At 55.2% G+C, this 14,709-nt stretch overlaps 1 protein-coding gene across 2 annotated transcripts in view; it reads left to right on the top strand.

Moving 5' to 3' along the window:
- PPP2R2C (protein phosphatase 2 regulatory subunit Bgamma) overlaps positions 1 to 14,709 on the top strand; it is a 125,943-nt gene that overhangs the window by 85,849 nt on the left and 25,385 nt on the right. For both annotated transcript variants that reach the window (XM_059165694.1, XM_059165703.1), the window contains exon 5: positions 1,314 to 1,491. In XM_059165694.1, the coding sequence (XP_059021677.1) occupies positions 1,314 to 1,491 (178 nt within the window). The remainder of the gene's footprint in view (positions 1 to 1,313; positions 1,492 to 14,709) is intronic.

Here is a 14,709-nt window from a genome sequence, read left to right as displayed (position 1 = left end):
CCCGAGGAATACGACAGGCCACTGCAGGAATACGACAGCAGCCTCGTCGTGGGGCCAGGCCTATGATAGACTGTGGCCCCTCCAGGGAGCCCCTGGCCCAGCCTAAGAGTGACGGGCAATCAGGAGAGGTCCACTGGGAGGAGATTGTCAGGTCCATGTCAGCCCAAGTCTGAGCCACACAGCCTTTGTCAGCCCTGCTCCTACGATCCCTCCTCATTTCCCTTCCTACCTGGCACCTTTCCAGCCACCCTGTCACCCGACCCTGCACCTGTTTTATTTTTCCACATAGCACCTGTGCTATGTGAACTCTTGCTCACATACACACACACGCGCACACGTGCTCCCTTCTGTATCGGTTTATTTTCTCTCTCCCACCCGAGGGCTGGCAGCCCGTCTGCCCCTGTGTGTCCTTGCCCAGTTCAGCTTGGCTTCCCGGGACTCTCCCTGGTAACTGCTGCCCCAGGCCCAGGAGCCTGGCAGGTAGCAGGACGAGTCAGCATAACCTGGTGTTCAAAGAGGGTGATCGTTTCAGACAGAGGTCATGGAGGGAAGCCAAGACACAGGATGTGATGCTGTCCCGGGGACTCCTCACACCACCCTCTCTGGCGGGAGTTCGTGTGCATGAGGCTAATACCAGCGGCCCTAACAGATAATCCCAGCATCACAGAGAGCAGCACACAGAAATGTCTTGCTCATTTATGGGAAGGCCCAGGGTCGGTGTTCCTGGTGGACACAAGACCCTCCTGCAAGGACGCAGACTCCTTCCATCCCACGGCCTTCACTCCAAAATCTCAGGTCCTCACCTTCCAGCAGTGGAATGGGAAAGCAGGTAGAGAAGGCCCACGTGCCCAGTGTCATTGTGCTCACATCCTACTGGTCAGAACCAGTCACATGGCCACAGCCAACTTCAAGGGCAGCTGGGAAATGTAGTTCTTGCCTCCGCAGCCACTTCCTTGTGAAAAGGGAACAAAAATGGTGGATCGATGGAGGGGGCTGCCATGGTATCTTCTTATTCCATTTCAGAGGCGAGGAATCTGGGGTGCTCAGGGGTTTGGCCTCTTATTCAATGTCCCGCAGCCGACTCAGAACCAATCCTGGGAGGCTAAGCTTTCCTGTAGGGCTAGCTGGTGAAGAATATTGGCCACATGGTGCTGCCTGTTCCCAGCCTGTGCAGGATGGACACCCACAAGCACACTCTTGGCCTCTGGTTGTTATCGTGTAGCCCCGGCATGCCGTCTCTGCCTTGGGCCCCCCTCCCCCTGCACCACCCCCCAGTCACCTCATCATCCTACAGCCCACCCCCTCCCCTGCAGGTGCCTGTGCTGAAGCCCATGGATCTGATGGTGGAGGTGAGCCCACGGAGGGTCTTCGCCAACGGCCACACCTACCACATCAACTCCATCTCCGTCAACAGCGACTGTGAGACGTACATGTCGGCGGACGACCTGCGCATCAACCTCTGGCACCTGGCTGTCACCGACAGGAGCTTCAGTATCCTTTCCCGCACCATCTCTCAGGGGGCTACCGGAAGGGGGGTGCTGGCTCAGTTCTGCTTTCATTCAGTTTCTTCAGCAAGTGAGGCCCCTATCTGGAATCCTGATGAACTGATTTATGAAAACTCTAAATCCATGGCTGCCGAGGGTTATATTTGACCCCTTACCTTCTCTGGATGGCTGTGTTCTCTGTCGTTCTGGGACCGCCTCGGGGACCCCAGAGGAGAGAGAGTTCTGGGGTCTGTCCTCCCAGAGGAGGGATGGCAAACCCATTGGAGAGTCAGACGGAGACTGCTCTGGACTCTCCTCCCTGCAGCCCAAGGCAGGGGCCTGAGTGTGTGATGAGCAGCCTTGGGGGTCCCAGCTTAGGGGGATAGTCGAGGTGTCAGGAGCCCAGCTGGAGGGGGTCAGAGGGGGGCCTGCCTGGAGGTGCCCTATATCTAGGCAAGCTAAGGGCAGTAGGATGGACTCTAGACCCTGCTGGCTGGTGAAGAAAGAACTTGGTACACAAGCACAAGCCTGGGAGGAGCCCCCATGGACAAAGCAGGCAGGTTGCTACCGTGTCACTGTTTGCAGGCCAGTAATAATAATCCTACACAGTGGGGCTCTGCGCCTGACTTCAGCATGTGTTCATGTCAACTCATGTCACCCTCACAACAATCCGGAAGGTAGGTGCTCTCATGACTTCCTGTATCAATGAGGAAACTGAGTCCCAGGGAGCCCAAGTTAACCCACTCAGAGCTCTCACACATAGCAAGTGTCCGTCCCAGCCCCTGGCACCCCAAACCCCTGACTCCCCATCTCCAACCTTTATGTCCAGCTGCCTTTTGTGAAGTCTGCCTCCCAGGTGTGCAATGGAACGGGGTAGGAGGCACCCTCCCCCCACCCCAGAACTGTCATGCAAGCTGACAGTCTCCCAAGTGTCCCCTCTGTGCTGGGCACCAGGCTGCTTCTGCCACCAGGAGCTCGCAGCATGGGGCGTCCTGCCTGCTACTGCTGCTGCCTTACCTAAGGTCACGAGTAGGTTGTGTCCATCAGAGCAGAAGCCAGGGCTGGCCGGGAGGGCGTGTGGGAGCAGGAAGGAGCTGTCTGGAGGACTTGAAGGTGAGACAGAGGGTAGCAAATGGCTTCTGAGGGTCAGAATGGCCCCTGAGAGTCAGGGGCTGGCTGGAGGCCACTGGGCAGAGAGACCTTGGGAACGGGGAAAAAGGGGGCTCACAGGAACAGAGAACAAGCACATGTTCTTCCCTGAGCCCCACGGGTGGGTATGGGGCTTTGCGGTCACTGTGAGCCTCTGCAAGAGTCTCGCTCTTCCCCCTAAGCTCGCTGATTTTGGGAAGTAACCAGCTTCCTGTGAGCCTCATGGACCCCTCCCCGCTAGGACTGCAGCGGGCGCGTTCAGTGAGCCCTTCCCAGCTGCGCCGAGCACAGAGCTGGTGCTTGGTGTCAGGAAACGAAAACATCTGTCTCCTTCCTGCCCCGAAAGGGTGGAGAGCTCTGAGCCAGGAGGGTGGAAGTGGATTGCAGTGGGCCCAGAGTTCAAGGAGAACCTGAGGCTGGAGCTGCTCAGAAGGAATGGAAGTTCAGATTTGGCTTGGTGGAGAGAGCTGGGCTGGGCATCTGCCTGACGCTCCATTCAGGCTGAAAGCCCAGTGGGCCCTGCCCTTGTTCCCAGTGCTGAGAGCTTCAGTGGGTCAGGACTCCTTTGGCTGCAAGGCTTAGAACGCCTCATCCCTGCTGACTCAGTCAAATACAGGCATTTACTGACTTGTGGATCATGAGAAGGCTTCAGGCACAGCTGGAGCCAGGGGCTGAAACAATGCCATTAGATGGTTTTCTCTGCTTTTCTTGCATCTGCTCTCTGCTCTGGCTTATCTCAGGTGCCCCATGGTGGCAAACTGGGGCCAACAGCACATGCCCTGCCCTCCCAGAATAAAGTCCAAGAGGAAAGAGACCAGTTTCCTGTAACCTGTCCCACCAAGCCCCCAGATGGCGCCCCATGGGCTCTGATGGGAGCCTCAAGGGCACCTCTGAACCTGTGACTATTGTGGGGGTGGGATACAGTGCTCTGACTGGTCAGGCCTGAATCAAGGGTGCTGGAGGAGGTCACTATAGGGGTCCCCTTGGGAAAAGCAGGCACTGTCCCAGCAGTTGGGGGTCCCTGTGGTGGGTCACATCGAGACGTCCCCTGCCAAGTTTGAGGTTTTGACCAGTTTCCTAGCAGAACAAAATAGGTCACATGGCAGCTTTAGGTCTGGGTGGGCACGGGACTTGAGGGACTGTTGCGGGCTGTCCTCAGCGCTTCCTCCTAGCACTCGACCATGTTCCCTTTGCTGTCTCACTTGACCTTGGTGTTGATGTGAAAGCTGAATGCAGTGGCCCATTATTACCCCATTGTGCAGTGCAGAAATAGAAGTTCAGGGAGACTGGGGGCTGGGCTGACGGGGGCAGAGCTGGGACTCACTCTCGGGCCTCCATGGCCTGGACCCAGGGTGTTTGCCCTGCCCTTGGGCCACCTGCTATGGCCACTCTCCTGGAGTTCTGGCTCCCTTGTCATAGGACCAGGCTGGGGACATGCCCCAGGCCGGACTAACACTGCTGGGCTGCTGTAAGAACTCGGTAACACCGTGAATGCCCTCACCCTTTACAAACTATAAAGCCCGCAGCTGTATAAGGGATAGTGTTCCCTTTAATTTAGCCATTAATTCCTGGTGCCTCTTCTGACCCGGGCCCATGCTGAGCCCCAGGGACACAGGGACAATGAAAGAAAATCGGCCCTGCCCGTGGGGGCCTCTGGACTCTGTCGGGAATATCACCCTTGCTGTGAGCAGGGCAGCACCCATACAAGCTGTGGTGGGCAAGGGTGGGCGAGGCAGGGTGTGGCAGGTGAGGACGGTGGGAGAGCTGTGTGTGTGTGTCCTGGGTGGACTGGATTCCAGCAGGCAAGCCTGGAGCCCAGGAGCCCAGCGAAGAGATCTGGGGGGAAGCAGCAACGAGCAGGCAGGGGCTTGGCCGTGGGCAGGAGGCAGTGGAGTAGTGGGGCAGTGGGCCATATCATAACCATCTTTCAGACTTAGGTAGCCACAGGACATTGGAACAGGTTAGTTGTGAACAAGAAGAGAGGGTTGATCCACCTCAGGACGGCAGGCACGGTCCTCCTGAGTCCTTATGACCAGCGGTGCTTCCTTGCCCCGTTTAAACACATGGATTGTGCCCTGTCCACATGCTGGAGAGAATGCCATTCACCACTGTATTTATTGAGTGCCTACTGTATGCCAAGCTCTTTGACTTTGAATTAGATAGACAAAGAACTTTGCCTTCCTAGAGCCAACAGACAGTAAACCATTCATGTAATAAAGAAGTACATTACCCAGCATGCAAGCAGCTGGCCTGTGCTGGGAGACCACCAAGCATAGTTTCTCCAGCCCCATTTATCTGCAGGGCTGCAGGTGTGGGCTAAGTGGAGGGGTAGTGGGGAGTCTCCTGGGCCCTGCGGTGGTTGTGGAAACCTCCCCTGCTGAGACCGGTTTGTCAGGGAGCCATGGTGCACTTGGCACTCCCTGGGGCCTGTTGCTGCTTGGCCACCAGTATGATGAGCCCCAGGGGCCCCATACAGAGCCTGGTACCCGCACTGCAGAGGCCGGCCTCCTGGCAGAAAAGGTGTTGGGACCGTGGGCTGCCACCATGACATGGGTCTTGCACTGTCAAGTAACTAGAAAAGGTGTTTCATTTCCAATGTGGGAGGAATGGCTCCAAATTGGGAGACCCCATTTGGGCAAAGCACATGGCCAGGTGTTCTGGGCCAGGGGCTTCACCGTCCTTTAACTCTTGCCCTCTGGTGTCTTGACTTGCCCCAGTGGGCACTGTGGTTCAGGCTCAGATCCCCCCAAAATCTCCTGCTGCGGAACTACCTTCTTAAAATACTTTCCACCCTAGCAGAATTGATCTCTAGCAAAGGTTTTGAGAGAAAGAAAAGCCTTCTTAATAAAGGAGAGAAGGTGGGTGTTGTTTGGACCAGTGCGAACAGATAGTGAAGAAGCGGACTCAGAAGACCTTTCTGTTGCTAATTTGAGATTTGGCTGCTGTGCCTGGAGAGGCAGGGAGCCCAGTGCTCATGGAGCTTCCGTGTGTGTGCCAGGCACCTCCTTCTTCTCCCTCGCCCCCAAGATGGAAGGAGGTGCCAAGCCCTTTCCTTCCTCCCCTTGGATGGCTCTGGAATCAGGCTTTCCTTTCCATCGCTGCCAAGGCCCCGCTGCAGCCACATGGTTCCTGCCTGGCCCGTTGCCTGGATCCTACACAGCCCAACCCCCCTGGCCCTGCACAGAGCTAGGAGAGTGGCTCATCAGATCCTCTGCTCTGAGCATGTCAGGCCCTGGCTTAAAGGTGTCAGTGGCTCCCCATCAATTCCTAGAGAAAGTCCAAATCCCTCAGCAATGGCCCCTACCCGCCTCCCCAGGCTCCTGTGCATCAGGCCTGACCACACCTTCAGGCCATTGGGGTTCCCTTCATGTTATTGGGGGGGGATTAAGGGGAGAGGTGCTCTCGACTTTGCTATTCCTCTTCTTGATTGTTCTTTCTCCTTCTTGTAGCCTGGCTGGCTCCCCTTTGCCCTTAAGCGTGACTCACAGCCTCCTTCACCAGGTCACCTCTGCTCTGCCCATTCTGTGTGCCTCCTGGGCTGTCAGAGCCCCTCTGAGCCCACACTTCCTGGTCACACTGGGCTTTTTCTCCTCAACCCATTTTCTGGAGAAACGCTTGAGATGAGGCACACCCCCTCTGAGCCATCTCTGTATCCCCATACATACGGCAGGGTCTGGCACATAGTAGGTGCTTAGGAATGGTTGTACACAACGACTTTGGATGGAGAAATTCCAGTGTCCATGTGGTGTTAGGATGTAGACACCTTCTTGTAAATCTGGGCTCGGGGGGGCTCAGAGACCCCGGGCACAAATGAGCAGCGGTCTGGGCTCTGAGGTCTGGCAGACCTGTGCTCAGATTAATTGTGTAACCTCCTTGGCCACCGATTTCCACCAGTGTAAGATGAGCCAAACTCCTCGTCCAAAGGATGTTTGTAAGGAATAAAGAAGTCATGCTTGTGAAAGGCCTGGCAGTAATCAGGCCTACCAGGTGGCCAGTGTTTCCCCCCTAAACAGAAGCTCCTTAGGTCTTTGAGGCTGGCTCTCAGAATTGCCATGTCTTCTCTGATTGTTGAAGCCCCTTTCCTCCCCGGCGCTGTGTCCACATCTGTTGAAACAACTTCTCACATCCTGTAATACCAATATTGGAGACAGGCAGCACTGAGTGATTTTTCTGGAACTTGATGCCTTTTAAATAAAGGTAACAGATTGCACAGAGGGTCTCAGCTGATGGGCCACTGCTTTATTTTTAGCACTTGGAGAATTGTGAAGATGGTTCAATGGATTTTCCTACCCCCTGACTGATTTCTCATGGTGGAAGCTTGCATCGTGCCAAGCCTTGGTCGAGCAAATTTCTAATCGCCATTGATGGAGCAGGTCCTGAAATGAGGCGGGATGGTGTGGCGATGAGGGGCAGGCAGAGCCTCCAAACCTCGGTCCACACTCAGCCGCCTGTGGGCTGAGCGTGTTCCCCATGCAGGGAACAAAGGAGAGGACTATGGTGGTGGCTAGGAGGGTGGAAGGGTCAGGGAGCACAGAGCCTGGTGGACTTCAGACTCAACTCACACTGGCCCTGACCTGCTGTCAGGCACCCTAGAAGCTGCCTTGTTACATCCTCCCGTAGTTCCACTCTACGGAGAAGGAACAGGAATGTGTGCTCAGAAATGCCCTGGGTCTGAATCCCCAAAATTGTTTCCCACCCAGAAAGCTTGTGGGTGAACTCTTGCCAGCACACCCTTGCTTGGGGGCTCAGCAGGGCTGGGCTTCCAGCGGGGCCTGCGGGGAGGGCTTGTCAGCTGTCCATGGTGCTGACTTCACGGGCAACCAGCGCTGTGGGTGCTCTCCCCCACCACCTCCCCCCACCACCTTGCACAGCACGATCACCCTCATCCCTTACTGAGACGTACTCTGTGCCCAACACAGCTCTGAGCACATTGCTTATGCCAAGTCTCTTTAAACCTCCTGACAACACTGTGGAGTAGGCCTCATTCACATCCCCCTTTTATAGACAAGGAAACAAAGGGCAAGTAATTACCCAGAGTTACCCAGCAGGGAAGTGGCAGGGCCTCGGATTCAGACTCGGGACCTCTGGGTGCAGAATGCACACGCATCCCTGCACAACCTTGCAGTGAGGAGAGCCACAGCCTTTGCCACAGCTGCTGTCATTCCACCTCTAGCCCATACATGGCTCGCCTCATGGGGCTGTCATTTTGTGGGTGGTGTGGGGATGAGCTCTGAGAAGCCCCATGAGTACAATGATGTTTCCTGGCTTTACTTTTAGATCCTAAGGGAAAACGTGTGCTCTCCCACAGCAGGACAGAGTGGGGATCATATGGTGACATAGGTGACAGTTGACCCAGGTGGCCAAGTGCATGGGCGGTGGCAGCTGTGTGTTCCTAACAGAGGCTCTAGTGATGAGAATGTGCGCCTTTTCTGTGCTTCTGATTCCTCCTGATGGGCCTTCATGGCATTTCTGAGACATGCTTCTGATTAAATTCCTCCACCCTTGACCCCAGCCCGGAGTCCTGTCTCCTATCCTGCCCCATTGGGGCTCCGGCAGGACAGCATTGTGAGGTCCTCTGCTTTCACTGCTGGGCTGGAAACCCTGGGAGGGGAGGTCAGGAGAGACTCTGGTTTGCCCTCTCTCAGTAACAACGAGAAGGCAGCCTCCTGGGTGTGCTTCCCAGATCTGTCCTGTCTGGGGTTTCTCCCTCAGCTCTTAGGAGCCAAGGAAGGCGTGCCATTCAACACAGAGCCTTAAGTTCTTATTTTCTCGGGGAGGAGGGGCATATGTTGCACCTTTGGCAACCTGGTTAATTTCCTGTTTTCCCAGAGGGAGAGAAAGACTCTGATTCTGATTTAGAGAACTTTAATTATTGCTGAAAGTACTAACTGGGCTAGGGCCTTTTTAAAAAATCATATGTCTAAGTCATTTTTATTTACTTTAATTGCTAGGGCCTTTGACTTAATGCCCTCTCATTAAATCCTTATCACAGTCTTGCTAAGCAGATGTTATCAATCCATTCTGCAGATGAGAAAAGCAGAGGCAGGGAGGTGGAGAAGTTATCCAGAGGGTCACACAGCTGTGTACTGTGGGCCTGGACTATTAAGCCCTGGTCTTTGTGACTCTGAACTTAGTGCTCTCTTCCCTGGCTCGGAACTTGGGAATCACATAGGCTGGCTGGTGACTTGACACATGAAGACACATAAGGGCTTTAGCGGGCTTGTGCGTGAATGGTTACATGGATTAGCCCCTCTCCATGGCCCCCTGTGGCCCCAACAATCTGGCTCTTCTCTCCAAGCAGGACTGTACCCTCATAGTTAGTAAGGTTCTGAGCAGAGAAGGGAAGGAGCCTGTTATGGGCTGAATTGTGTCCCACTGAAATTCATATTCAAATTCACCTCTTTCTTTAAAGAGGTGATTAAGCTAAAAGGAATCCATGGTGGTGGGGGGGGGGTGTCCTAATCCCTTGTGACTGTTGTCCTTACCAGAAGAGGAGGTTAAGAGAGAGAGCGAGAAGACTATGCGAGGAGATGGGCAAAAGAGGGCCATCTACACCCTACAGAGAGAAGCCTTAAAGAAGGCAACATTCTGATAACTTGAACTTCCAGCCTCCAGGACTAGAAAGGAATAATTTATTGTTTAAGCCACCCACGCTGTGGCAGCCTGCAGCAAATTCATACAGAGGTCAAGGTTGCCAGGAACCTTTTCCAGGATCTGATGTGGTTTGGCCAGAGGGCTTCTAGCTCATGTCCATAGCCAGGTCATCTTTAGGAGAAAACTGGCTGAAAAAAAAAAAATAGGAAGAAAAATAGCTTTGGTGGCTGTGCCCCAACAAGACTGCCTTCATGGGCAGGAGGCCTTCTCCAGTGTCCCTGGAGAGCCCGTGGGGGAGGCTTCTCATGGCGTGGTTCTCGGCAGAACTGCCTCCGTCCTCGTGCGGTGGCTGCTCCGTCCCCATGGTAACTGTCTCCCCCATCCCAAGAGCATGTTCCTGCTGAGACATCTAGATCAACCACACTTTGTTTAGTTGAATCAGTGGAGCCCAAGGCTGTATCCTTCTCATTGAACGCTCCCACCCACACTGCTAGCACCCCCCTTACAGGTCATGAGCCAGTCCAGTGTGCCCCAGCTGCCTTGCCCATGGGGTTGCGTATCGTGTGGAGATGCCCTCCTGCCAGAAAAGGGTGGGCGCAGCGAGGAGCACGAGCTGGGAGTCAGGAAGCCAGGACTCTGTCCTTGCTCTGAGGTGGCCCACCCATGACCCTGGGCACGTCACTTCCTGGCCCTGGGGTCTCTCTCCTCCTTCGTGGGCATGGAGGATGGGTGGTCCTTCCCACAGGGATGGGAGGGACCTGACCGGCAGGTGCAGGGTTGGGGGCTGCACTCAGCAGCTCTCTGAGAGGTGGACTGGGTCTCCAGCCTTAGCGGCTGCATCTCTATAGAGTCCCTGGTCATGGCGCTGTCCCTAAAGCCTGCCGTGATGTTAGTTCGTATCTGTGTGCTTCTTTGATGTTTACGGGATGGTTTCCATCCCTGTTCCTCACTTGAGCTCCTTCCCAAATAAACCAGTGATGTTTGTCGTTTTCATGGGCCTGACTGATCTCATGGCCGGGGGGAGATTTGGCCGTGGATGAGTGATGGCCCTTGGCACTTGTGCCCACCTCCCCCCCCCCCCAGTAGTGTAGGGGGAACCAGGCTGAGAGGTGAACTCAGAGGAATGAGAGCCACTGAGCTGCAGTGACCTTCTCCCCGACACTTCAGGGACCCTCCAAGTGGGACATCATGGTGATGCGGCCCAGGGACCAATGTGACCCTGGCTGGCTGCCAAAAAGCCATGGCCCTTTGGCAGCAGGCGATGAAGGAGGTTCTATAAAAATCCCTATAAACCTGATGACACAGCAGAAAGCCCGCCTGGAGTACCTTGCAGTGTCCTTGACAGCAGGAGCTGCAGACTCTGCTCTGGGCAGGGCGGACAAAAGCCTGTTTCAGAGCTTTGCTGACTCCTCTCTGCAAGAACCAGAGCTCACAGGGCACAGCCAGGCCCAGGAGGGAGGAGCCAGGCCAGTGGGGCTCTGTCTCACTCTGGTCCTGCAGGGGGTAAAGACGGGAGGTTACTGTTACAAAAGCAAGACCACAGTCCTTTTTCTGGGCCTGCAGCCAGCAAAGCACAGCCCTGGGGGTCAGAGCACCTGCTCGCATTTTAAGGGCACTCAGCCACTCCCATGCATGTTGTCCGCACCCGCTCTGCTGTAGAGCCGCAGCGCTGACCAGTCGAGGTGAGATCTTACTGCCTCTTACGCCTAAAATGCTGACTCTCGGGCCTTTTACAGACATCTGCCTGCCCTGGGTCTAGAGCGATCTGCCCATTTACACTTGGGCCCAGAAGGAAAAGGGATTCACTGTAAGATATGGGGCAGGACCCCAAAGCTGTGAGGAGCTAGAGACCTCCCCCTAGACCCTGGCGCTCCAGGGAACACACCCCTCCTGGCCTGAAGTGTGCACTTCTCACCCCTGCTCCACTTTGCCACCATCACGGGGGCGGATTGTCGACAGTGGAAACCAGCTCAGTCAGTCCTGGGCTGGGCCCCTTCTGCCAAGACCCAAGAGCACAGCTCTTCCTTCCTGAGCCCCCCCACCATGTCCTCCACCACGGGACAGGGTACACATCACGGCTGGAGAGGTTTGAGGGGTCACAGCCGGGAAGCAGCGTGCCAGTGGCCAGCGTGCCAGTGGCCAGCCCACGGGGCGGACAAGGCGCAAAAGCCAAGCATGAGCAGGTCTGTGGGCAGAATGCAGTGGGGACCTAAGAAAGGCAAACTTCCTGAGAACCTCACAGAAACCCAGGCGCAGTGTGCTTCCTGGGTTCCACAGTGCTCTGGAGCGTTTGCGCAGATGCTGTAAGGATTCCTACGCGCTGCTGGGCGGCGGCCCTTCTAATGGCCCTTGTCAGGGACCCCCTCCCCTGCCCCCCTGGCCTGGCCTTTCCCTGAGCCTGCGATTCGCCTTCCCTGTAAGGGCTTCTTCCCCTTGAGTTGGGTGGGACACTCCTTGTGCACCCCTGGCCCAGTTCTCAGGGGCCCCCGACGAGCTGGGGAGTTCATCCACTTTTGCAAATCCCCTGTCGTGTGCACATGTGGCCTCACTGAGAGAAAGAGTACTTGTAGATATAGTGAAGGACCTTAAGAGGAGGCCATACAGAGTTCCCGGAGTGGCTTTGAACCAGTGACAAGTGTCTTTCTAAGGCTACGTGACCATGGGGGCAGGAAGGTCACATGACCACGGGGTTACAGGAAGCATGTAGTCCGGACTTGAGCAAAGAGGCCATACCTGTTCGCTTGGCCTTGGGCCCCTTGTGGGTCAGGGAGCAGCACCTGGGGGCCAGGGGAGGAGGCTTCTGAGCCTCTCCACTGCACTGCCTTCCCAGGGATGCACAGTCTTTCCATCTTGGTGAACAGATTTTCACGAGAGTCGGCCTCTCTCTCTACAAGCCAGACACTGAGTAAATGTGGGTGGCCGGTGACTCACGATGGTCATAAACAGAAAAACAGTTGTGGTTGGGTGCATAAGAGTTTTGGTTTTGGTGGACACAGAGTGATTGGAGCTCAGATGTCACACCTCCGATCCTTCTCTGTTGAGCTACATTCTAGAACATTCCGAGGTGAGAAAAGGAAGAGGGCTTAGATGTTGAGTGGGTCGGGAGGGTAGGTTATGGCCAGAAACAGACCACTGGAAAGACTCAGAAGCTTGAAACAATTCAGATATCTTTTGTAGCAGGTCCCCTGAGGTACAGGTCCCCCCTGCAGAGGGGAAGGTGTCATGGCACACCTCATGCTGACCCTCAAAGCTTTTCAGCCTGGGGGTGGGGAGGAACGCCTGGCACCTGTCACTTCTGCCCTCCATTCTTCGGGAAAAGCAATCAGGACGCGGCTGCCCTGAGTTCCGTGGTGCCCGTGGACAGGTCCTCCTACCCTGCCCCAGAAGGGAAGCTGGAGTGGTTGGCAAGGTGTTTCCACCTTATCCCACCGACTCCTGCTCCCCCAGAAGTCGCAGCCCAATCAAACACGGTGCAAACATGTGTCCCCTAATATGTGATGCACTGGGTCTCCAAGCCCAGCTGGATTCCCTGAGGCCTGAGCATTTCCATGTCCCCAAGCTTCCTTGGACTTTTGTGGCCCGAGTTTGGCAGAGAGGACTTAGTTCCCCCGAGCAGAAGCATCAGGCAGGTGCTGCGCTCACGTGTCTGACATTTCACAAGCGGCCGCACCTTTTCCCCAGACACCATTTTAAGGTTGGGGGAGAAGCTGAAGCCGTTCCCAAGCAGGAGTACGTAGGCGCTTAGCCCCTGAAGGATGAGGGTGGAATTAGCAGCACAGAAGTCTCAGCTTTTTCTTACTGTTCAGTCTCGTTTTTTATGATTTAATCGCTTCTTCTTATTGTCCCAGAAAACCGCAGTTTCCTGGGAAACCAGCCCAGGCTCCTTTCTCCTCTATATTTTTATGTGATTCTAAGTTTCTGGTTAATGAGATGTTTCCAGAAGCAGTATTTGAGTGTGAGCACACAGACTCTCCTTAGTGCTTCTGGTCACTCAGCTTCTACACTTTTTTGTGTTGTTTTAGAAACTCTCCTGTTTGCAAAAGTCACAAAATGCCCCTTTATTGAGGCTGCGGTGGGAGGAGGAGGGAGGGCTGAGGGCAGGTGAGTCTCAATCGGTATTTTCCAGATGACAAAAAGCAGTAATGTCCTTGATACTCACTGAGCTCTGTGATGTGTCAAGCAGTGAGCAAGGGGCTTGGACGCCTGTAGTTTAAACAGTACGACTGTGTTAGAACTGTTGGCCCATTTTACAGATGAAGAAACAGAGGCACGAAGAGCTGGGAGCTGGGGAACTTCCCCTTGATTGCATGGGGAAGAGGTGGCAGAGCTGGGATTTGAACCCCAGGCTCTGATTCCAGGGCCCACACACAGATGCAGAGGGAGGAGAGGGCATTTCAGCTACAGGGGACAGGCTGGATAGAGCCCCCATGCAGGACTGGGGACACCAGAGACCAGGATGTCACTGTCCGCGAGGAAAGCACCTTTAGGGCTCAGGGACCAGTTGGATCCAAAGCCGGAGAGGTGGAGAAGGGCTGTGCTGGGACTTGAACGCTACACCAACAGGTTTGAATTTGCTATTGTAGACGATAAGCAATGGCTGGGAATGTAGATTTACTACTTGCTGCTGAGCCATCCTGGGCAAGTTGCTTACCCTCTCTGGGCTCTAGAGTATCTGCCAAGGATACTTTCTTTGCAAGCAACAGAATTCCTGATCCTAATAGAAAATGGATTTATTGACTCCCGTATTTAATTGTACAAGGCTCATGGCTTCCTGCACATCCCGATTCAGGATTCAAACGGCATTGCTGGGTCTTTTCCTCTGCTCCGTCTTTGAAGGTGTCTGCCCCAGCTGCAGGCTCCAGGTTTCCCTTGTCCCAGCAACACGAATATGCTCCTCTTCTGCACACCACCCAGCCCAGCAGAGAGGACACAGCTGCTCCCAGCATAGTCCTACGTCTCAAGCCTGGAATCCCTGTGCCGGCACCTGCGAGGCCACGTGCTCAGCCCTCCTGGCGATTGTTCGTGGAGTGGAAGGCACAGATGAGGGCAGAGACTCCAGAAAGGCAGAGAACCTTTTCCCCAAAGGAAAGTCTTGATGCCGTGGACAGAAGGGCAGTGGGTGCCGGTGGGTGGGGTTCCCCACACACTCAGCCCCAGGTGCAAAGCATCAGTGACAGGGAGAACTGAAATTGTTCACCAGGAGCCCTGCACATGCTAGGTCCCCAAATGCTCCTTGCCTTCTGCTCGGCACCTGGTATGGGGGGAGGAGGGGAGGCTGGGAAGCTGGTGGGTGCTGGCTGGGGAGAGGTCATAGGTCGGGGGCAGGCTGCAGGGACAGTGAATGGCATCCAGAGGGGGCAGCCCGCGGGCAGTTGGACATGCCTGTCTGTAGCTCGGAGCTACAAAGTCTGGGGCTTTGTCCAGGGGTCTCAGGGATGGAGATGTGGCTCAGACGCAGGGTAGGTGGGAAAGCAGAGCAGCG

This window comes from Mustela lutreola, chromosome 1 (genome assembly GCF_030435805.1).
Source record: "Mustela lutreola isolate mMusLut2 chromosome 1, mMusLut2.pri, whole genome shotgun sequence".
Lineage (NCBI taxonomy): Eukaryota > Metazoa > Chordata > Mammalia > Carnivora > Mustelidae > Mustela > Mustela lutreola.
The sequence above is the reverse complement of the archived record's forward strand: the minus strand, read 5'-3'. Positions and strand labels throughout refer to the sequence as shown.